The sequence below is a fragment of the Podarcis raffonei genome, chromosome 8 (assembly GCF_027172205.1).
Source record: "Podarcis raffonei isolate rPodRaf1 chromosome 8, rPodRaf1.pri, whole genome shotgun sequence".
NCBI classification, from domain to species: Eukaryota; Metazoa; Chordata; class Lepidosauria; order Squamata; family Lacertidae; genus Podarcis; species Podarcis raffonei.
This window is the reverse complement of record NC_070609.1, coordinates 33,517,194-33,541,759: the sequence shown is the minus strand read 5'-3', so window position 1 is coordinate 33,541,759 and position 24,566 is coordinate 33,517,194. Positions and strand designations below refer to the sequence as shown.

General features: G+C 46.6%; 1 protein-coding gene across 4 annotated transcripts in view; it reads left to right on the top strand.

Annotated features, from left to right (window-relative positions):
• The first annotated feature begins 12,712 nt into the window (after positions 1 to 12,712).
• Positions 12,713 to 24,566, top strand: part of MACF1 (microtubule actin crosslinking factor 1) — a 291,360-nt gene continuing 279,506 nt past the window's right edge. For 2 of the 4 annotated variants that reach the window (XM_053399045.1, XM_053399042.1), the window contains exons 1-2: positions 12,713 to 12,829; positions 17,608 to 17,884. In XM_053399045.1, coding sequence (XP_053255020.1) covers positions 17,665 to 17,884 — 220 coding nt within the window. In that variant the 5' untranslated portion in view covers positions 12,713 to 12,829; positions 17,608 to 17,664. The remainder of the gene's footprint in view (positions 12,830 to 17,607; positions 17,885 to 24,566) is intronic. The other 2 variants (XM_053399053.1, XM_053399052.1) reach the window with 2 other exon arrangements.

Below are 24,566 nucleotides of genomic sequence, written 5' to 3'. Positions count from 1 at the left end.
CCAAGAGAGAGGTTCTGCATTCTGATCTAGGTGCTGAAAATGTTAGCTTCCTTCCACCACTTGTTCCTGCTGTCTCAGACAAGCCTGTCTGTTATTACATTTATATCTACCTGTCTTCTCTCAAGGAACTTAAGGTACACAGCACCCTCCCCTTTCTATCCTCAGAAAAAATGTGTGAAAGAGGTTAGGCTGAGAGAGGGTGACTGGCCCCAAAAGTCACATAATAAGCTTCATGGCTGAGTGAGGTTTTTAACCTTGCCCAGTTCTAGTTTGGTGCTGTGGTTCTGTCCGATCCTTTGCTTCCTACCCACGCATCCCCATCTCTATGTTTTCTGCTACTTCTTGGGTCTAGAGCAGTCTTCCCATCTCTGTGCATCAACCCAGCTCCCTCATGTTCTTCTTGGTGAAGCTTGCCATGAGGAAGACATATTTTGGGGTGCCAATAATGAGTACAGTATAAGAAAACAAATGGATCTGGACTGCTGGCCAGTGGGCTTCTACAGTCTGTTGGGCAGTCCTCTTGCAGCATGGGTGGGAGTTGTGGTCCATGCCAAGTTAACAGGAGGGTGTGTGAGTCATTTGGATTCTTCCCCTTTGAGTAGCCCTCTCCTTTCGGCTTGTTCACTTCCATCTGTTCAGACTCTTCCTTGATCCTTCCTCTTTTGCATTACAAATTCACATCTTTTCTAGCAGAGGGCCATTGGACAGAGGGTGTTGCCCCCACAGCCTCTATGGTGCCTAGCACACGCTCATGGCCCTGCATAAATAAATAGCAACCATTTTCCTTCTTACAGACCTCTTTAAGTGGGGATCATCTGTTGAGTAATTGAATTCTCAGAGAGTGATGTCCCACTCTCTAACATAGAGAGAGTGCAATAGTTATCTGTGGCAAAAAGGCTACCAAATTGCCCAGAGTTTCTTGTTTTGTTGCCAGTCAGTAACTTGGGAAGTTTTATTACTGGAGGAGGCCAAAGGCTTCTGGGATTTCATTTAGGGAAACAGGAGGCCTCTGTGCATTTGGGTCTCTACCAATCTTCTGCTTTCATGCTTGGTGGAATTCTCAGAACCACCTTTTGTCTTCCTCAAATCCCTTGTCTCAGTCTCTAGCCAGCCAGCTATATCATTTTAGGAGCTGTCATGTAGTTCTGCAAGTCTGAGGTATGCAGGGACCAGCTGTTTGGTTGCCTGATCTTCTGTAATACCTGTATTGAGATTTGCAGGTTACTGCAAAGGATTTGGGCCAGTTTTAGCTGGATCAACTCATGTTTATTTACAGGTAGAGAGCTCCAGGCTGGGATTCTGTTCCCTTCTGCCATACCTACCAGCCTAGAACTGTCATCTGTCATCTGCTGGGAAGCAAGGAAATGTTGCTTTTAAACCTTACCTGCCACTTCAATAAAGTCACACAGTTCCCTGGTTGCTCCATGTTTACCTTTCTGACAGGCGCCCCCCCCCCCAGCCTGCCTGCCTGTCTCTGTAGATACAAAAAGATTAATAATAGGGGCTGTGTCCTTGCTCACACTGCTACCCAACCCCCTGCCATCCCCCCCTCATATTAGCCCATAGAGCAGGCACCCCCAAACTTGGCCCTCCAGCTGTTTTGGGACTACATTTCCCATCATCTCTGACCACTGGTCCTGTTAGCTAGGGATGATGGGAGTTGCAGTCTCAAAACAGCTGGAGAACTGAGTTTTGGGGTGGCTGCCATAGAGCTTCCCCTTCTCACCCCATGCAACTTCTAAGCTTGCTTTTCACTTTCCCCAACTCCATTTCTGAAACTACTATTCTGCAGCCCCACTTTGCATCCATTTTCAGCTTCACCCCTAAGTCCATGCCACCTCCTTTTCTACCCCATTTTTTTCGCCTACCCTACTCACTTTTCTCAACTCTCCCTTGCACACAGATTCCCCCCCAAAAAAATTCCATGCATTCCTCCTCTACCATAAAGGCCCTTTGCAGACATCCCCTGTAACCTTAAGATGAATAGAACCTTAAAAGCAAGCCTGTCAGTTACCTTGTTCAGTTTAAAAGGGTAAGTTCAGCTGATAGAGGTTGCACATATATGGATGTTTGCTTGTTCACAAAATACCTTTTCTAATTTACTATATTTAATATAGAACTTCATGTTGAAGACAATACATGGTATCAGGAGTGCAATACATGATTGTGGGAAGGTAATTACCAGCTGGTGAGCTTGATGTCGATACCAGCGAAGATCCTTGAACAGATAATTAAACAGTCAGCCTGTGATCACCTCGAAAAGGATGCTGTGATTACTAAGACTCAGCATGGGTTTCTCAAAAACAAGTCATGCCAGGCAAATCTCATTTCTTTTTTTGATAGAGTTACAAGCTTGGTGGATCATGAGAATGCGGTAGACAAAATGTTATCTTGATTTCAGTAAGGCTTTTGATGAAGTTACTGTTAGGTGGATTTGTAGCTCATTGACTGACCATACCTAAAGAGTGCCACAGAAGACAGAACCAGGATTAAAGATTGACTTAACAGATTGGAGAACTAGGTCAAAACTAACAAAATGAATTTCAGGAGGAACAAAATGTCCGGTTCTACACTTAGGCAGGAAGAACCAGCTACACAAATATAAGATGAGGGACATCTGACTTGCAAGTAGTATATGTGAAAAGGATCTAGGCTACAGGCTTAACCTGAGTCAACAGTGATGCAACAGCAAAAAAAGCTAATGCTATTTTAGGCTGCCTCAAAAGTAGTCTAGTGTAAGGATCAAGGGAAGTAATAGTACTGAAGGCAGCCCTGTATCAGGAAGTTTTTAATACTTGATATTTTACAATGTTTTAATATATGCTGTAAGCCACCCAGAGTTGCTGGGGAAAACCAGCCAGATGGTCAGGTTATTATTAATAATAATAATAATAATAATAATAATAATAATAATAATAATACCACTCTATTCTGCCTTGATCAGACCACACCTGGAGTACTGTGTCCAGTTCTGAGAATCACAATTTAAGGATGTTGACAAGCTGGAACATGTGCTGAAGAGGGAGACCAATATGATCAGGGGTCTGGAAACCAAGCCTTATGAGAAATGGTTGAAGGAGCTGGGTATGTTTAGCCTGGAAAAGAGGAGAGACTGGGAGGAGATATGATAGCCATCTTCAAATACCACATGGAAGATGGAGCAAGCTTGTTTTCTCCTGCTCTGGAGAGTAGAACTCGAACCAATTGCTTCAAGTTACAAGAAAGTAGATTCTGGCTAAATATCAGAAAGAACTTTCTGATAGTAAGAGCTGTCTGACAGTGGAATGGACTCCTTCAGAAGGTGGTGGACTCTCCCTTCATTGGAGTTTGTTAAGCGGATGGTCGTCTGTCATAGATGCCTTAACTGAAATTCCTGCATTGCAGGGAGATGGGCTAGATGACCCTTGTGGTCCTTTCCAACTCTACAATTTTATGATTTGAAACTAACACAACAATGCCTTTCCCAGCTCGATTCTCATGGCACTCAAACCTTGTTTTAAACTGTCACTCTTTCCCACGGTGTTATATCATCATCATTTACTCTATTTTTAAAAAATCACTTTTTCAGTTTCCTTTAGTCAACTCTCTGCTGTTATTTAAAACCATCATTTTAAAACTTTCCTTCTCTTGCCCATGCAAATCCAAGACGGATGCTGTACTGCAAATCCTCCAAGTGTGTGTGTGTGTGTGTGTGTGTGTGTGTGTGTTACCTCCCACATTACAACTGCCATATACTAATATTCAAGCGATATTCAAGGGAGCAGGTGGTGTTGTGGTCTGAACCACTGAGCCTCTTGGGCTTGCTGATCGGAAGGTCAGCGGTTCAAATCCACATGATGAGGTGAGCTCCTGTTGCTCTGTCCCAACTTCTGCCAACCTAGCAGAAAGCACACCAGTACCACTGCAGCGGGAAGGTAAGTGGCATTTCTGTGTGCTCTGGCTTACGTCACAGTGTTCTGCTGCGCCTGAAGCGGTTTAGTCCTGCTGGCCACATGACAGGAAAGCTGTTTGTGGTCAAATGCCAGCTCCCTCGGCCTGAAAGGAAGATGAGCACCGCAAACCCATAGTTACCTTTGACTGGACTTAACTGTCCAGGGATCCTTTACTAATATCCAATCAGTGGACCCAAATATGGACCCTTATCTAGCCAGAATGGCCCCCATTCTCTCTCAAGAAGGAAGTCTCAGCATGTTTGGGGGAAATCCAAAGATTGCAGCAATACAATACAGTAAATGTTTAGGGAAGAAAGCCAATGAGGACTGAACATGCTCAGTGAGTGCACAATGCTGGCTAGCGGGGTGGGGGTGAAAAATAGTAAAGTATGCTGGCTGCAGCTGATGGGAGTTGTAGTCCACCAACAACTGGAGGGCACCAGGTTGGTAGAAGCTGAAATAAGTATCCTGGAAGAGGGCATGTTTGGCTAGGACCATGAACAGACTCACTCTTGGCTGCAACATTTTATTACAGCTTCCACTGGGTCAGGATTAATTTTGCATGCAAAGTGCCCTGTAGCACAGAGTCCCTCCAGCAAAACTGGGCTCCCTGTGAGGATATTATCACTAATGTGGAAAGTTCCCAAAACAAATTGGGAGTACAAATCATTCAGCCTTAAAAATGCCCCCTGCCTGCCACCCCCAGCTCCAGAGAGGAGGGAAAATGGATAAGGCAGAGGCCAAGCAGGACCTTGTGCATTTGATCTTTTTTAATTGCTAAATCTTCACCCTTGTCTGACTCGTTTAATTCATTAAGAATGAATTTTACAGGGCGTGAGTGTGTGACACATTTAAGAAATACAACAGGAAAAATTTCAAATGCCTGTACATTTTTTCCTGTGTCATACATGAGATGTTATAACATTATTATCTGAGGTATGTATGTTAGTGTGTGGCTGGTGGTTGTTAGAGACCCAACACCCCTTAAAAAAAAATTTCTGCATTTAAAACCCAGAATTCTGAAGGTGGCAAACAGAAAAAGCAGAAGGTTTGGATTTAACTGAGTGTGTGAGAAAGAGAAGTGTCCTCCCGCTGGTTAGCAGGATCCATGAATATAAAGCAAAGAGTGTGTTCTCTCTCTCTCTCTCTCTCTCTCTCTCTCTCTCTCTCTCTCTCTCCCTCCAAACACAGTCATGAGCATAATGCTCCTGTCCTCACACTGTGTGTAGTCAGCGATAAATCCTCACTTGGCTGAGTGTGTTAATTCCCCCCCCCCCCCGCTGCCCACAGAGGAAAGCAAGCAGCTAATTATGCCAGGCTGCCTTTCCACAGCTGCGCTCTGGCCTTGCAATGAGGCTGCAAGATCAAAAAACCAGAGGCCTATTGGAAAATGGGACAGGACAAGGCAGATCAGGTGCTTCATGCCCTGACCACTTTCCTTTTTGTTCCACCTGCATTCCAGGCGTGGAGCAGCAATGCCTTGAGGGGTGCTTGTAAAAAGGCATCTACCTGTTTTATAACAGGAGCAGATCGACAGCAGGAAGTTTTGATGGAAGTGCTGACTGCGAAAATTGTTTTCTCCATTCTATCTTACTTGATGTTTTAGACTACAACCCCCACCAATCCCAGCCAGCACAGATGTGCTAGGTGGAATGATGGGGGCTGCAGTTCAGCATTAAAACTGCCAATATCATAACGCCACTCCACTAATCTGTGGGACATGTCAGAGCCTGCATTGCAGGGGGCTGGACTAGATGACCCTTGGTATCCCTTCCAACTCTACAATTCTATGAGAACCGCAAAAGGGGTCAGGAAAGGGCACCCAAGGTTATTCAAGGTTCTGAAAAACCTACATTGGCTCCCAATACAATTCTGAGCACAATTCAAAGTGTTGGTGCTGACCTTTAAATCCCTAAACGGCCTCAACCCAGTACACCTGAAGGAGCGTCTCCACCCCCATTGTTCAGCCCAGACACTGAGGTCCAGCGCTGAGAGCCTTCTGGTGGTTCCCTCACTGCAAGAAAAGTGAGGTTACAGGGAACCAGACGGAGGGCCTTCTCGGTAGTGGTGCCTGCCCTGTGGAACGCCTTCCCATCAGATGTCAAGGAAATAAACAACTTTTAGAAGACATCTGAAGGCAGCCCTGTTTAGGGAAGTTTTTAATGCTGGATGAGTTATCATGTTTTTAATATTCTGTTGTGAGCTGCCCAGAGTGGCTGGGTATGAATAAATTATCATAATATTATTATTATTACAAGGAGCTAGAGTGATTCCATTATGCAGAAAGGTATTCCTCTTCCTTTCCAACTGTGAAGTGGAAGTGCAGCTAAGATGTTGTAAAGGACCACCCCTACAAGGTGCATCTTCTTTCCAACAGACCAGCTGGTGGCTCCTCCTCTTCTTCTTCAACTCATCCCTCGGAAATCGCTCTCCTTTGGAAGGTGCAGGCCACTCCCTCCTTGCTCAGGTCCCAGATGGATTAATTACTGTAACACAGATGGGTCCTGCAGCAAGGAAGCTGCTTGGTGTGCCCCTGTCAAAGTTTCATTGGTGGGAGACACAGATGCTCCATTTCCCCTGTTAGTGACAGACCAAAAGAGCTAGAAGGGAGCAAGGGAAAGACCAGCTCCCAGGGTGCACCAATTGCAGCATCTAACAGAACTTTAGCTCTGGCTGTGAACTTGTTCTGCAGGTTTCTGCGGTTCCTCTCCACTTCAACAGGGCTTGTACAGCAGACCCTTCCAACAGGCTTGGGGGGACTGCTTTAATGAAAGGTATGGTGCTGTGCTGTTTTTATTGGTATGGTTTTAATAGATTTTATATATGTATCTCATCTTAATTCTATCAATGTTTACTTTTTAAATGTTTTTTATGTTTTAGTGATTCTTATTTTTATCTGTGGACTTCACCGAGTCCTGTCGGGAGGAAAGGCAGGACATAAATAAATATAAAAGAGTAAGAATAAGAACGGTGGCCATGGGATAGCCCGTGTGAAAAGGTAATTCTGTATCCAAATTCTGCAGCTTGTATGCATTAGGCAAATAAGGCACATTTTCCATTTTCAAACTTTGACAAATAGGGAAGTGCTTTTAGGATGCCTCCAGACTGCAAGTCTTTCGCAGGAGGGATTCACGTAGAGAGAAGAGTGTGCAGGTATGTATATGGGAACTTGAGGTTTGTGTAGTTAAAGTGGATTGAAGCACTCTCTTGCCATAGCACAGCAAATCAGAGAAAGATACCCAAACCATAGACTTTTTACAGTTTGGAAAGTGGCGGGAAATGCTTTGAAAAGTGCATAAATGAATGAAAGATTAATGGGAAGACATATAAACACCACAGAAGCAAATCAGAATGAATGCTCATTGTCATATAGCCTGGTGGTTGTTTTTTTAAATATCAGAATGAATGCTCAGTAAAGGCCAGACATAGTCTAACCTATCCAACTTTATTAATGGCTCAATAAAACAGTAGAAATGGGTTTTTAAAGAGTGAAATGGAGTTTGCTCTATTATACAAACTTACATGCTTGCTACTTTGCATATCTAATGCTGGCTTTGCCAGTCATTGAACTGTGCCCTACAACCAAGAATCTGATTGCTCTGGCTCTCAGATTTCAGCAGATATCACTCATATGCTTTGACACATATATTTGCCTTAATGAGGGACAGAAACTTGATCCTTTAAGCAAAATCACTGAACTGTGCCCACCAATGGCCAGCCTCTCTCCTGCTCTGCCCTAAGGCTGCCCAGCTCCCCCCTTCTTCCTCTTCTTCTTCTTCTTCTTCTTCTTCTTCTTCCTCCTCCTCCTCCTCCTCCTCCTCCTCCTCCTCCTCCTCCCTCTTTACAAACACAGTCAGCGGGATTAGGAAGATGCCAGAACAGAAAAGAGTTGAAGAGGAGGACCAAAAGCAGCTCTGGAGGAAAAAATAATAAAAACAGACATCAAAGAGTCCTGCCATGAGAAGGGAAACAGGGGATGTACTGAATGTTGGTGCAGGCTGTGAATGATATAAATAACCATTGACCCAAATCTGTTTAGTACTCCCTTTGAAAACTCATCCCCGGTCTGGCTGTATGCAAACTCTGGAATGGTGCTCTATACCCTCCAACATTTCTCTGATGAAAATAGGGACGTCCCATTCCATAATGATTATTTTACTATTTATACCCTACACATCTTACTGGGTTGTCCCAGCCACTCTGGGCAGCTTCCAACATATATAAAAACATAAAACATTAAGCATTAAAAAAACTTCCCTATACAGGATTGTCTTCAGATAACTCCATACCCTCCAACATTTCTCCAGTGAAAATAGGGACATCCTAGAAAAAGTGGGACATTCCGGGATCAAATCAGAAACTGGGACGGCTTCTCTAAATCAGGGACGTCCCTGAAAAATAGGGACACTTGGAGGGTCAGGTGCTCCAAGCTCAGAACCACTAAAGAAAAATAGGGGAGACCCAGGAAATGCAGAGGGTGGCTTTTTACCCAGAGGACTCAGTCCTGGAACATGTCAGGATGAATAAAGGAGGGTGTGCCTTGGAGCATGCAGCGAGCCCATATCCCCACCCCGGCCTTGCTGCTGAGCAACCTCAGTCCAACCTAAATTACCAAGGGTCAAGTAGGACTTCCAGAGCAAAGAGCAAAATGTCCAACTTTGCTTGAGAGCCAGGTGATGACTGGCCATTTTGCCTTTGTGCAAAGTCATTTGCCTCAACGATGCTGAAATAAATGATGAACCAGTAAGTGAAAAAATACAGTGGGGAACAGAGCTGCAGTGTGATGCCACTTCCAGAGGCTGACACACACTGTCGTGATAATTGCTAGTTTGCCACAAAGAATGTGAGGGGAAAACTGCACTTAAAATAAGACAAAGGAAGAGAAGACTAAGCTCTTTTAAAAAGAGAGAAAATCATCATATCTTGCAGCATTTGCTAGCATCCATTCCGGTTTGAGTCATCCAATCAAGCACAATCCAAGTACTGGAGGAAATATTTAAATATCTTGAAAGGCTTTTGCATCCCAAGAGACTCTTCCAGATCAATTCAAAATGTAAACGGCCATTAGGCTTGGCAGATTGGGGGCGTTGTGGAAATTCACAGCAGGGAGGGCCAATTGAGGGGGGGCGGTGTTGCAGCTGGAGTTCAATTCCAGTTGTTGGATTAAGCTAAGAGCTAATGAGAAAAAAGAAAGAAAAATATAGATTGAGAAAGGGACAGAAGAAGAGTGATACCTAACAGTTCATGGAAGGGTGAGGAAAAAACCATACAGTTCTTGCTGAGCAAAATGAAACAGCTGTGGATGTTGGTCTGGTATTTGAAGGTATTTTTAAAAACAATCACCAATTTTAAATGTTCCAAAATAGCCAATTTTAAGACAAAACAACACAAAATAGTGTGTAAGTTTCTGCGTTCTCCTGAACTCTTAATCAGGCTGGAAAGTACACAAATGGAGGTGATAATATAATAATAATAATTTATTATTTACCCCGCCTATCTGGCTGGGTTTCCCAGGTGAGGGGAAGAGAGGCTGTCTGTCAGTAATTAAAGTATGTTTCCTTTGAAATGGTATTTCAGAAAGCAGCCTGGCCAAAGTCCGAACTTCCTGGGGGAAAGTTCTTAACAAAGTAAGCGGATCTTGTAAGGTCCTACCTTGTGTTATGTGAATTAGCATAAATGTTTAGTCTGTACTGTTTTTAATTAATCCCACACTTCACTCTCGGAGTGTTAGAGGATTTGCCTTAATGCTAAAGGCCTTGGACTGGATCCAGGAGGAAGGAAAGTGTGGTAGTGGCAGCAGCTTCACCATGTGCTTCCTCAGAAAACCTTCTTGGGTGTTTTTAATACATATACGGTAGACACGGCTATGCCCATGCCTGACTCTGTAGTCCTTTCAGGGGGTTTGGTCTTGGATGGGTCTCTATGCAACTACTCCCTGCACTGCTGGTCTGAGAAAAGAAACTTCTCTGTGGCTGCAAAGAACAGAGCGAAAGCCAATGAAGAGTCGGCATGTAGGGGGTTAGCCGTCATGGGAGAGAGAGGGCATAACACCACCTAATCCCACAGAACAAGCTTGTTTTAGGAAAACAAACGCTGGGTCAGCACTCTGCCGCCAAACAGCAAGAACCACTCTCTGTTGTTTGTTCACAGCAGTTGGCTTTTAGAGGTTTACTGACTCTGAGCACAGAAGGTCAACAGGAAATCCCATGCTTGTCCTAAAGAAGCTGTCATTTTAAAGTTCTCCAAGAGGTGTACATATTTTTCCCAATCCCACCACCGGCTCACCTCAGAAAGACGAGAAGCTGTGCAAGAGCACGAGGGTGTCTGTTCATTTCTGTGGGATATTGCACAAAATAATTCATTGGAAGGGACTCCAAGGGTCATCTAGTCCAGCCTCTTGAAAATAGAGGAATCACAGCTAAATCCCTGGCAGATGGCCATCCAACCTCTGCTTTAAAACCTCCAGTGAAGGAGAGCCCACCATCTTCTGTCCCACTGTCAAATGGGAAGCTGCCTCATCCTGACCGCTGGTCCGTCGATTGCAGCATTGTTTACTCTTATTGGCAGTAGCTCCTTGGGGTCTTGGGCACAGAGGGGGGTCTTTTCCACTCAATCTCTGTTCATTCTTATCTATATTTTCATAATTTGATTATGCTTACTTGCTTTTCCAAGTCTGCCGATTTTATTGGTATTTTCTTTATGAATATTTTATATTTTTTATGTGAACCACTTAGAGGTTTGTTTGCTTTTACTAAGTGACACATTTCATTAAATGAAAATAAATAAAAGCAGCTGTTACCTGACTCTCTTAATTGGAAATGCCAGGGATCAACCCTGAGACCTGTGTGCCATACCTTTGCAGTATGGGCTCCCACCCCCCCAGCTAAATGGTGCTTTTTGAGGAAGCTGCTGTGGTCCCACAGCTTGATTGGGATTCCTTTCATCATGCAGGTACATCAGTGTTTATAAACATAAGAACCTAAGAAGAACCCTCTGGATCAGGCCAATGGCCCATCTAGTCCAGCATCCTGTCCTCACAGCAGCCAGCCAGATGCTTCTGGAGCCCCCAAACAGTTCTAGTGTTATGAGTCAAGGGAAAAACATGTTCTGCCATGCACTTCTGAATCACACATACTTTTTTGGACACAGGCTGATTTTTTGAAAGCAGCAGCACTGCTCTGCTACTTGCAGGGAAGGCGACATCTTCCACAGAGAGGCAGCAGCCTGATTTTCTTTCCCAGAAAACTAGATTGCTGCCCCTTAAGTTTAATTTGAGGCAGGGCTCATAGGCAGCGTCTGTTTTTCAGAGCAGGACTCTGGAATTTGTGATTGTTGCAAGAAGGCCACCTGTAAATAGCCACTTCTTTGGTTCACCTTTGGCGAATCAGACTCACTTCCAGGTGAGCAGGTGGAAGAAAACATTTGCACTTTGGGAAAGAGCTGATTCTTTCCCCATTTCTTCAAGTGCCACAAATGACTGTGTAGGCAGATGGACTAACAAACAACGGTCTGCTATTTTTTGTGGACTTCCTTGCAAGGCTTGTTGTAATAATAAAAGAAGAGATGGTAACTGAGTCACCTGCAGAGTGCCCTTTCCGTTCTGTTAAGTAAGATGATCATCTTGCAGTTTGGAAAATTCATCATTGCAGGAAAAGAGATAAAGCTTCCATGTTTAGAGGGAGTATACCTGGGGGTGGGACAAGCAACAGGAGAAGGCTGTTGTCTGTTAAAATAGGCGGGGGTTGGCCACAGCATGAATGGGAAGCTGGACTAAAGGCTGGACTCATTTGGGAGCAGACAAGCTCTTCTGATGCTCCGATGGAGGTGTGTGGGATGGGTGTGATTTGTGTCAGGCTGGTGTGACTTTGGAAAGCTCCAGAATAGTGCCAGCTTCTATAGGAGGGTGTGCTATCTATGGCAAATGATGGCTGCTGCATGAACCATATCCTATGCCAAGCTGTGCATAGAATTGTTGAGGTTCAGCAGATAACAGGCCTGACGCCAGATCCACAGAGGCTCCAGTATGCACATGGAGTCCATGGTGTGGCCAGGCTCTGAGATAACTACATGGATGGAAGGTATTACCTATCCCTCTGAAAATGTGCATGGATCAGCCTTTGCCAACCTGGTGCCCAACTTCCATTAGCCTTAGCCAGGCACTGTCTGTATCCCAGAACCTCTGGAGGGCACCAGGTTGGCCAAGGCTGCCATGGACATGGGATTCTTCTCTCCGGTGCTGGCTGTGAGAGGACAGGAGTGCGTTTCTCTCTCTGCTTCATCTATGCCAGGCTCCTGGTGTGTGTGTGTGTCGGGGGTCCATGATAAGTGCTAGGCTGCAGGCAGGGAGCAGCTTGGATCCTGGTGTCCGGGGCGGGGGGGGGGGGGAGAGGAGAGAGAGAGAGGTTGGGATTTGGAACAGGATGCCAACTGCGAGGCTCTGGCGTGGGCATTTCTCCGGGGGGCGGTGGACGCCTCTGGCCGCTCTGCTGGCCTGGGTGTGGGATGGGTGTGGGCCTTCTCTAGGGAGCCTCCGCCAGCATCTAGGGGGAGTACCCATGCCAGGGGGCTAATTGTGGGCCCTCTCCCCCCATGATCACCTTCCCCGTGGTGGCCACTTGTGCGTGTGGACGGGGAGAGGGTCGTGCCACCCCTCCATCCGCGTGGGCGCGCCTGGCCGCGGGGCGGTCCCGATCCAGGCTGGGCGAGGGGCGGCGTCTGCGCGCTGCTGGCGGCGGAGAGAGGGAAAGAGAGGGAGGGACTGGCGGTTGGCGGCCGCTCGCTCGCTCGGCTCGGGCTCCTGCTCCCGCCTTCCTTCCTCTGCTGGCTGCCTGGGCAGTTCGGCCATTGTGCACGCGCGGAGGTCGGATCCGTGCGCTCCGACCCACTCAGGCCGCCTGGTAAGGTTAGACCGGGGGGGGGGCAGGCGGTGTATGGAGGGGATGTAGAGAGGGAGGGCGGAGGCGGCCGGGGCATTTTCTCTCCCCACATCTCCTCCGCGCCATGGCACTCTGGCAGCATCTGGGGGAGGGGGAGGGGAGGGGAAGGGGGCACCCTGTAGCCTGGGGGTGGGAGAAGGGAATGACCTGGCGGCGGGGGAGGGAGGGAGCAATGAAATGGTGCCAAAGCAACAGCCCCCCCCCCCCGCCGCTTCCAGGCAAGGATGCTCCAGCGGCATCTTTGCACCTGCTGCTGCTCCAGCTGCAGCCCCCAGACCCAAAAGGCTGGACGGGGCGGGGCAGGCACCGATCGGAAGGCAGAAGGCGAACCTTTAAAATAAGGGGGGTTCTGTGCTGGATTTGTACCCACGAGCCCACGGGTCGCTTTCCTCTGCGCGCCCCTCCCCCGGCCCCCACCGAAGCACCGAGGGTCGCGTTTGTGCCTCCGTTGCACGGAGCCTCGGCATGCCGCCGTCTACTCCCACCGGAGGTTTCTGGAGTGGGTGTGTTCCCCAGGAACCAGGCACCCCAAAAAGGCACCCTGCCTTTTCATTTCTCCCCACCCCGGGTTGCCCTGGCAAGGCGTAGTAGTCGCCCGATGGTCTTGTGGGTATGCCTGTCAGATGGACGCCCATTGAAACGGGCGCGCAGGTATCCCCACTCCCAGCAATGGAGGGGGAAGGGTGCTTTACTGGGGCGCGGGGGGAGAACAGTGGATGGAGGCTTACAAATGCTCTTTGTTCTCGACTATTATTTTCATTGATTACAAATAGGATTCCAGCCTCTTGTTCCCCATTCCTTGTTTTGAATTACCCTCCCCTTCAGAAATCATAGCGGTAATAGCATCAAAATGGAAACGAGGGTATTTATAAATGGTGCTAGCAGATAATGAGGTCTGAGGATCGGGATGTTGTTGTTATTGCTCCATCACACTAAATGCACAGTTTCGCTTTTTAATGGCCCTGCAGGTTTAGAAACGGGTATTATTTAGAATTGTGGTTCATCATCTCTGATTGCGTGTGGATTTAGAAACATTTATCCTCCACCACTCAGTCTAGGGATGGAATTATATTTTGCATCTGATGGCTCGTGATCAAGTGGATTTTTCTTTTTTTTAAAAAAAACTGTTTCCAAAGGGAGGGGATCCAACTGGATTCCAGCAGTTGTGGCTTTTTTGTTTTTGGCATATTGTTGAATAGAATCACTGTATTAAAAATATATATCTGAAGAGAGGGATGCTTTGAATGGAGGCAAAGGCATTCAGTTTATTAGTACAGTAGCCTTCTTGCATTTCTCGTGCCCAAGATGGGGGATTCTCTCCCTCTCTGTCTCCCTCTCTCCTTTCTCTCCCCCTCTCTCTCTCCCTCCCCACATTTCCAACCCCCTGCTTTTAGCACCTTAAACTAGAGCCTTGTAAGGCTGATAGTAAGGATGCATCCTTCTGGCATTGGTGCTCAAGAGTCCACGGTTTGCAAAGGAGGAAGGCGTTCTGCATTTATGAGAAAGGAGGACCACTTGGCTGTCAAGGAGGCTTGCCACGACACAGCAGTGGTACTCCAGGAAGATGACAATTCCTACGAGGGAAAAGCCACACAGCGAAGGGTCTAGGAAGGGAAGCATGCTTCCTTCGAGGGACCCTGCTCTCATTTACTACAAATGTAAAAAACTGTAAAAATCCTTAGCACCAGTGTGGACAATGCCCACTTTGTTCTCCATGTTAGCCGAGTTGGCCAGACCTGAAAGAGTCACACAGGGCTTAATTGGGATTTCCCTGGACTCAGATCTGTTTTCAGTGCCAAGTCTCAGCCTTGGAGCATATGAAATGCTATTGGCGTGTGCCTCTGAGCATATGCAGAGTGCCTTCTGATCCCTACTGGCTGGAACCACGTGGAGCAGGGACTTCCAGATCAAGGAATGTGGCTTCCAGCAGGGGTGGAATACACAGTCATTCCCAACTGCCACAAATATACGTGTCCTAGTTGACAGTTGCAATGTAAAGCACTGAATCTCTAGACAGGCATGTTCTCTGTGGTACCTCCTCCCCTGCATCAGCCTGTGCAGGGGTAACTCCAAGGCACCTTCAGCATAATTGGGGTTTCTTAGATGCATTAACATCTCCACACCTCACACACTCCACGCAAACACACAGAAACCTCATGCCTAACTTCCATAGAAGCTGTATATTTGCCTGTTACAATTTTCAGTACAAGAGCTCCATCCTGTGACATGCAGTATGCATGTGTGAAGTGCCTTTCCCTCACCGTTGAGAAGCTGCAGCCCCCTCTAACACGTTGGGAGTTGCAAGACAGGGCTTCTAAGACAGCATTCCCCACCGCTCTATCTGACAGGCGAGGCATGCATATTTTATTTTGAATTAAAAATTGGAGGCATGCCTTTGTTTTTACTTTGAAAAGAAGCCTGCCTTTTATGTTTCTCTGTAGCTGCTAGATGGAGGTGAGCAGGGACTCATGCAGAGAAGTAACAGGCAGCCTCCTCTGAAAGTTTGAACATGGCTATTCTATGGCATAGGGCAGGTGTAGCCAATGGAGTGTCCTCTAGATGTTGGACTATAGCTCCCATCAATCCTGACCATGGTCATGCTAGCTGGGGTTGATAAGCGTTATCATAGAACTGTAGAGTAGGAAGCTGCGCTGAGGGCCATCTATTCCAACCCCCTGCAATGCAGAAATGTTGGTTGGAGTCCAACAGCTTTTGTAGGGCATTTGTTAGCTATCCCTAATATAGGATGTGACTCCTAGGTGCACTTGAACCCTGCAGCTCTTTGTAGAAATTAAGTAACAAGACTAGGGCCAGATCACACTGGAGATGGGCCAAGATGAACAGGGAGGCTGCAAGGGGTTGGACAGATCTGAACTCTTTTTCTTCTTTCTAAAATCAAGTTTCTAGACCTCATGGAAGTGAGAGTTGAAACCAATGTCCTGCAAAAGCACTGAAGCTCTAAAAGTTACCACTCACTCCTTTAGGACTTCCTGCCATGTTGCCCTCTCTTTTTCTTTTAAATATGTTTTTATTACAGTATTTTATATAACAAGGACACAGAAAGAAATTTGGCACCCAGTGCAGAGGACTAATTTTCTTGTTTCCTACCATCTACAATACGTATTTTGTATCTTTAAATGGTCTTCTTCATATGTTATCCCAAAAAGTCCATCCATGGCTTGCCGTGAGCATTGGAGATTGTGCTTGTCCTTTATTTTAATTTCCATAGAGTACAAAGCAGTCCCATTGTGCAATAAAATCACCCATAGGCCTTCGTCCGGTAGTGGCTACAGACCTTTTTTTCCCATACCTCTTTGTGCTTACAGACTGGCAGCCTTCCCCAACGAGGTGCCCTCCAGATGTATTGGACTCCTCTCAGTCTCAGCATCATATAACAGTGGTGACTGGGGCTGATGGGAGTTGTAGTCCAAAACATCTGGAGGGCACCAGGTTGGCAAAGCCTGATCCATGCACATTTTCAGAGGGATAGGTAATGCCTTCCGTCCATGTAGCCATTGCAGGGAATATGAATCAAATAACCTAAGAGCTACCCTGCGGGTTCAGGCCGAAGGTCCTTCTCTTCTAGGTTCCTCCTTCCCACTCTGGCTGAACAAATGCCTCTGGGCAGCCCACAAGCAAGGGGTTAAGGCAAGTCCAGCCATCGAGCCAGTAGCCACCCCTGCATTATGTAGCAGCCAATCCTTTAAATTAATTATGTGTCACGTGGATGAGAAGACTTCTTTTGGTCTGTTCTGAATCTCCTGCCAACCCCTTTCCTTGGCTGACCCCTGAGTTCTGGAGCTGTTTCCTTCACGTCATTCCTGGGCAAAACCACCCGCACCCCTGATATATTTGGAAGAAAATAGGGGGAAATGAATTTGCTTCGTTCAAAAAGAACATCTGCGGGATGTTTAAAGCACAGGAATTTCAGGGCAAAACATGCAAATGTGCATAATGGCTATTGATTTGCATAAGCTGTTAGGAGCACAGTCTTTAAGATTCTTAGGCAGATGTCAAGGTTTTCAGGCACAGAGAATGTTCTGTTTTTGAAGCAAAGGAGGGAGATCAACTTGCTCTTGGTTCATTAGCACTGTGTAAGGTGGAATGCTTTCAGGGGCGGACTTTAGTAATCTTTTGTACTATGGTGCCCCTGAATGGATCTTTTCCATTATGGATCTTCTCAATTTTGCACCCTATTGGCTTGATGCCCTGTGGGGGGGGGAACTGCCCACACCACCCTAAATCCAGTGCTTTGGAGTCACACTCCTGCCAGGAGATGTTTGTAACCTCATGGTAGTGGAGATCAAGGACCTGGGGGCTGGACTAGATGGGAAGGGCAATGCAGGAGAGCATGTTTAGAGCGCCACTCCCTCACCACTGCTTGACTCCACTTGTCTGTGGGGCGAGTCCAGCTCCGTGCAGCTCAGGGGGTTGTGGTAAAATCTGACGGGTAGGTGCTGTTCCTGACACAATCCATAGCCAGGTCCTGTCTCAGACTGTACAACACAAATGAATTTTTGACCCACAGAGGCACTGTAGAACCACTACCAAGCCACCCTTTTTGCTCATTGAAGGGTTCTGATAGGCTCAAAAGCTTGCTTGCTATTTTGTGACATTTTGGCTGGTGGTAATAAAGGGACTTTCTGCTTGGACGGAGCAGCCTTGCAAAACTATGACTATGGAATTAAACTGATCAATTAATTAATCAATAATTGTAATGATCATGCTGATATTCCTAGGCCGGCTGTTCCTAAGGATCGGCAGCCCCTCTGTGCCTCCTTCCCTCCTTCGGGGCCATGTCGTCCTCCGACGAAGAGACCCTGAGCGAGAGGTCTTACCGGAGTGAGCGTTCGTGCCGGAGTGAGAGGTCCTATCGGAGTGAGAGGTCCGGCAGCCTGTCTCCTTGCCCACCGGGGGACACCTTGCCCTGGAATTTACCTCTCCATGAGCAGAAGAAGAGGAAAAGTCAAGACTCTGTGCTGGATCCGGCAGAAAGAGCCGTCGTCAGAGTAGCTGGTAAGGAAGCTGGTTTGGTGCCATCGTTTCAGGGAGGGGAACCTCAGGGTGGGGGGAGGGACAAGTGTGGCCCTTGAAGCCGCTCTGTATGGCCCTTTGGACTGTCTCCAGGCCACTCCCCCTTTTTCCAAGCCACACTCCTCTCTTACCTTGCTTTGTGTCCTCCTGGAGTCTTGTTCCCTCTCTGGAATGTGTCCATGAACTTTGCTTGCCTGGATGGAGGCTAGAGAGACTGTGGAGAGACAGATGAGCCTACTATACAAAAGTAATATTTACAGCCCTTGCCCCACCCACTTTTGCCTCTGCCCTTCCTCCCAGTATATAGCTCTCAGGAGATTGCCCAGAAGGGAATGTCACCCTTGAACTGAATAAGGTTCCCCACCCCTGCCATCATTTAAGGAGGCATTGGCTGATACCTACACAGTTTTCTTTAGAGCAGGGTTTCCCAAACTTGGGTCTCTAGCTGTTTTTACACTACAACTCCCATCATTCCTAGCTAGCAGGACCAGCGGTCAGGGATGATGGGAACTGTAGTCCAAAAACAGCTGGAGACCCAAGTTTGGGAAACCCTGCTTTAGAGGCATGTCAATTCCTAGAAAGTTGGATAAAAGTGAAGATGACAAGGCCCAGGGTCAGGAATGTGACCTCTGCCTATCAAGAAGTTTCAAAATGCTCATGCATTGGGGTTTATGTTCAAATGCTGGTGGTGAACTTCAGACTCCAGCATGCCAGAGCAGATGCGCACACAGCCCTACCTGAAAAGCTGTCTGTCTGAGAACCGCTTGGGAAAACTGGGCTGAGTCAGGGGGGGTGAGCCACGGTCTTATTGTCACGTTTTGGGGCTGAGTCACATGAGTAGGACTGAAATAATTTAGCTCAAAGAACTCATGTCTCCCTGCAGAGCTTAGCACTAGATCAGTGTCTCCCTAATGGCACACTCCCCCTTTAATTAAAATTAGAAGCACGTCTCACCCAAGGACCTATTTGTTTTTTGAATGTAAAAGGGGGAGGATTTCCTACCCTCAGAGAAGCCTACCCAGCCTCCTGTGTTTCTGTGGAAGATGCTGTTCTTAGGCAAACTCAACCCGGAAACTACAACTAATCCAGAATGCGGCAGCTAGACTGGTGACTGGGGGCGGCCACCGAGACCATATAACACCGGTCTTGAAAGACCTACACTGGCTCCCAGTACATTTCCGAGCACAATTCAAAGTGTTGGTGCTGCCCTTTAAAGCCCTAAATGGCCTCGGCCCAGTATATCTGAAGGAGCGTCTCCACCTCCATCATTCTGACTGGACACTGAGGTCCAGCACCGAGGGCCTTCTGGGAAGCCAAGTTACAGGGAACCAGGCAGAGGGCCTTCTTGGTAGTGGCACCCGCCCTGTGGAATGCCTTCTCACGAGATGTCAAAGAGAAAAATAACTACCAAACTTTTAGAAGACATCTGAAGGCAGCCCTGTTTAGGGAAGCTTTTAATGTTTAATACGTTATTGTATTTTAGTGCTTTGTTGGAAGCTGCCCAGAGTGGCTGGGGAAACCCAGCCAGATGGGCAGGGTATAAATAAATTATTATTATTATTATTATTATTATTATTATTATTATTATTATTAAAGACTGGAGGTGATGGGTAGCAGGGGAAGGAGACCTGAATTAGAGCAAGCGAAACCCAAAGAGAAGGGGGCGTTATCATGATTGGTACCAAAGAAGAACTGCTCATTCCAATAAACTTAATTCACTTGTGCGTATGCCAGTTTGAAATTGCCCATTGCATCACATTGAGGCTAGGCTGGTGGCAGGAAAAACCTACTGGGAGAATGGATGTGGCACAGAGGGCAGTTTTAAAGGAGCCAATTGGCTTCCAGTGGCAACTCCAGAAAGACAAGAAAATGGGTTGGGATGAATGCAGTAGTTGTCTCTCCTCCTTCCTCCTTCCCTCTTTCCCCACATCTTCCTGGTACACCCTCCCACCCCCACATCTCTCCCAGCTGGATGCATCTCATTTCCATATCGCTGCCTCTGTCTTGGGTCTTTCTTTGTCAGTCCTGGGCTGAGCACTTCCACAACCCTGGCCTCCTCTCCAAACAATCCACTCCCTGTGACAGGCTCCTTTGCTCCCTCCTCGGGCATGACAATGGCAGCACTGCAAGGAGCAGTGAAGTGGTCACTAAAGGGGACTTCATCAACTGACCCAGGGTCAAGGGCGTGCTAGGGGCCACCCAAAACCTCTCAGACGGGCAAACACTTGCCCACTGCTCTGGACCTTGCTAGGCCACCTGCTTCTGCGTTTGTGACAATGCAAATGTTGTGATGTGGTTTTTGTAGCAGCAGTGGAAAGGCAGTGAAAGCTGTGACGGTGTTATGGAAAACAGTGTTATAGAACAATGGAGGAAGGGTGCAAACCTTGTGGCCTTCTGCTCTGGGGGCATCAGAATGGCTATGTTTTCTGGGGATGGGTTGTACATCAGTGACAAAGCATTTATGCAGAAGGTCCCGGGTTCAAATCCCAGCTGAGAGGAGGCACCCTGCTTGAAGCCTTGGAGAGTCCCGGCCAGTCAGTTTAGACACTTCTGCACTAGATGAACCACTTGCCACTCAGTATAAGGTAGTTTTTTTGTGGCGAGATTCAGGACAGATAAAAAATAAAGTACTTTTTCATGCAGCACATAGTTAAACTATGGAACTTGCTCCCTCAGGAGGCAGTGATGGCCATCAACAGTGGTAGCTCAATGCTCAGAGCTCCCATTTCACTTTTTACAGGATACATATAGCTATAGGGGTCCCAGAATGGATCAAGACTAGGTGCTGAGAGACATGCTCATTTTTTTGATCCAGGTTGCATTCGATTTGGAGGTGCTTTTTGCCTCCTGGAACAAAACATCCAGGCACCTCATGGCACTTATCTACTTGCAGCCTTAGCGGCTTCTTCTCAAATGAAATTGCTGCTATTATTCCATCTATATCTCACCTTTCATCCAAAGGAGTCAAGGTGATGGACTTGGCTTTCCCACTCTCCATTTCCTCCTGTGAGGCAGGTCACCCTGGTAGCTTCCTGAAGCAAAGTTCTTAACCTGAAGCACTATTTCTGGGTTAGCGGAGTCTGTAACCTGAAGTGTCTGTAAGCTGAAGCGTATGTAACCCGAGGTACCACTGTACAAGTATCCAGGTTGCACCAGAGGGGCAATATTAGATCTAAAACAGCACCAGTCCCCCAAATGTAACAGCATACCAATGCAGACTCCCCCTCAAGGTAACTTCTTCTCAGCCAGCTTCTAAAGCCAGGATTCTTTTCCTTTTTCTCAGTCCTTTTCCTTTTTCTCTTCATCCTCAATTCAGGCAGGTGGGGTAGGATACAAGTTTCAGCAGCCTGGAGTAGCCGCTCACTCATCCAGGACTATTAATTAAGCCTCATCAGCTCTCAAGATGTACAAAGGCAGAGAAAGGGGGAGAGGAGGAAATTTTGCATCTCCGAAGAGCATGTTTATAAGAATGCAGTGAATAAATACAGATAACTTGTTGGTCTCCTTTGAGTGTCCTGGTTCATTGCAAGTTCTCTCATGGGCAGTCACTGGTTTCCTTTCCTCAGCAGGCCTGCCTTATTCCGTCACTCTAGTGGGCATCAGGTAAATGGTTCAGAGGCAAAATGGCAACAAAGGCAGCTCTGGCTGACTCCTTGTGCTGTCACCATCTCCTTAAGGGAGACATTTCCATGAATGCAGCAGTGGATGATGGCTGCCTTCAACATTAATGACACTCGCCTCATTTAGGGGCTGGGGGAAGGATAGCTTTCTGCTGGAATGATGGATTGAGCTGCTACACCTTTTGGGGGGAAATAAGCAGTGTCAATACAGTCCCATATTCCAAAAGAAGTAAAAATGGACACTGGGAAAAGGGGCCATTTGTTGTGGGTCAGTTTTTACGAGATATAAATTGTTCAGACAAGGGGTGCATTGGTCATTCCACTGCACACTAGGGAGTTGAATGCACATCATTGCAAACTTAGGGAAATCCATTTTGTTTGATTCAAAAAGGGGGCATTCCCATCAAATAAGAGACATCTGGCAAGCAGATGTTTTAATCAAACTCTAGTAATTTAATTCCACTGTTCGTGTCCTAGTTTATCCTCTGTGATTGCAGTCCTTCCCAGGTTTATAGCAGCTGTAGGTTTTGATAAGCCTGCTGTCCACTTCCTTGTCCAAATCATTAGCAAAGTTGACATGTTCACACATATGAAGTGCAAATATAGCCATAAGAAGGAGCCTGCTGAATCAGGGCAAAGGGCCATGTAGTCCAGCATCCTGTGGCCAACCCAATGCTCCAATGGGAAGTCTGCAAGTTGAACAGGAGCACAACTGCACTGTCCTCACCTGTGAGTCCTAGCAATTGGTATTCAGAGGTATACTGCCTCTGACACTGGAGGTAGAATAAAACCACTGTGGGTAGCAGCCATTGATAGCCTTGTTTTATTGCTATGGCCGATGGCTGATGCAAATCAGGATTCATTCATTCATTCATAGCCTTGTCTTCTGTGAAATTGTCTAATTCTCTTTTAAAGCTGTCCAACTTGGTGGCCAACACTGCCTCCTGTGGGAGTTTAACGTTGAACATGAAGAAGTACTTTCTTTTATCTGTCCCATTGAATCATTGAATTGTAGAATGGTAGAGTTGGAAGGAATCCTGAGGGTCTTCCAGATTCTATTTCATTGGATGTTCACAAATTCTAGTGTTGTGAAAGAAGGAGAAAAACATTTCTCTATCCCATTCCTCCATGCCATGCATAATTTTTATGAACTTCTATCATGTCACCTCTTACTTAGCCTTTTCTCTAAACCAAAAAGTCCCACATGCTACAGCGTTTCTTCATAGGGGAGCTGCTCCATCTCTTGAATCATTTGGGCTGCCCTTTTCTGAAGCTTTTCCAGCTCTACAATATCGTTTTTGAAGTGAGGTGACCACAACTGCATGCAGTATCCCAAATAGAGTCACACCACTGATTTGTATAATGGCTTCATTATATTGGCAGAGGGACGCAGGTGGCACTGTGGGTTAAACCACAGAGCCTAGGGCTTGCTGATCAGAAGGTCAGTGGTTCGAATCCCCACGATGGGGTGAGCTCCCATTGCTCTGTCCCAGCTCCTGCCAACCTAGCAGTTCAAAAGCACATCAAAGTGCAAGTAGATAAAAAGGTATCGCTCCGACGGGAAGGTAAACAGCGTTTCTGTACACTGCTCTGGTTCGCCAGAAGCAGCTTAGCTATGCTGGCCACAGGACCCGGAAGCTGTACGCTGGGTCCCTCGGCCAATAAAGTGAGATGAGCGCCGCAGCCCCAGAGTCGTCCGCGACTGGACCTAATGGTCAGGAGTCCCTTTACCTTTACCTATTATGATACTGGCAGTTTTATTTTAATTTATTGCCTAATAATGCTTAGAGTGAAATTGGCCTTCTTCACAATTGCCACATGCTGGGTCTACAGCTCAGTTGACCCCAAGGTCTCATTCTTGGCCAGTCACTGCCAGTTCGGACCCCCATGAGCCTCTATGTGGAATTAATGATCCCCCCCCCAAAAAAATGTGCATTACTTTACACTAGTTTACACTGAATTGAAGTTGCCTTTTTCCTGCCCTCAGTTTGGAGAGATCCTCTTCACAATCTCTTTTTGGTTTAATGACTTCAAACAATTTTGTATCAGCAGGAAACTTGGCCAACCCTTGAACTGTCTCCTCCTGCTGCAGTCCTAGAGGTGCCATCTCTAAATCAGCTCCTCTTGGCTAGTCAATAGTTAATCAAAATTTTACATGCAGCTTAAAGTAAATAAGCAACCTCTTGTATACCCCAAATGAAGCATCTTATTTCGTCAAGCTGGATACAAGGAAATTGTGTGTTGCCCTTTGACAGGTTTATGTTGTTAGCATCTTTCTTGAGAAACAAGGGAGTGCACCTCCAGGGGTGAAGTCAAACTGCTGCGTTAGCTGTACCAAAGTATCCTTCCTGGGCAGTGTGTATGGAGGTCTTGGACTGCCAAGACAACAAAAAACCCCTCTTGGCCTCACTTATATGGTCCAAAGGAAAGCAGGACAATATGTTTAGCACCAGCTTGGCTGTAGGAATTGCCAGGAGGAAGCATACAAGTGCCATTCAACCGTCTTATGGACTCCACTCCGGATTTGTGTAGAGTTTACTCCTTAACCTTTTCTTCTCCTTAAAATATCCTGCAGGGTACCAGAGGTTTAGGAACAGAGTCTTCCTTCTCCTAGATGGGCTGCCTTCCCAGGTTGATGAGCCCTATATATGATTTATGTATTAAATTTCTATACTGCCCTTCATCCGAGAATCGCAGGGCAGTTTATAAAAACACAAAAATACATACCATAATAACAAAAACAATAAACCCACCCCCCACCCTGCAGGATAAAAGGCCACATATTGTTCAATTAGCCAAAGGCCTGGGAGAAGAAGAGGGATGTTTTTGCCTGGCGCCTAAATATATGCCATGAAGGCACCAAGTGAGTCTCCTCAGGGAGAGCATTCCACAGACGGGGAGCCACTGCAGAAAAGGCCCATACTTGTGATGCTACCCTCTGGACCTCTGGTGGAGGAGGCACACAAAGAAGGGCCTCAGATGATGATTGCAATAAATCTATTTGTTTATATAAAAAACCCACAATTTGAGAGCTGGAATTTGAG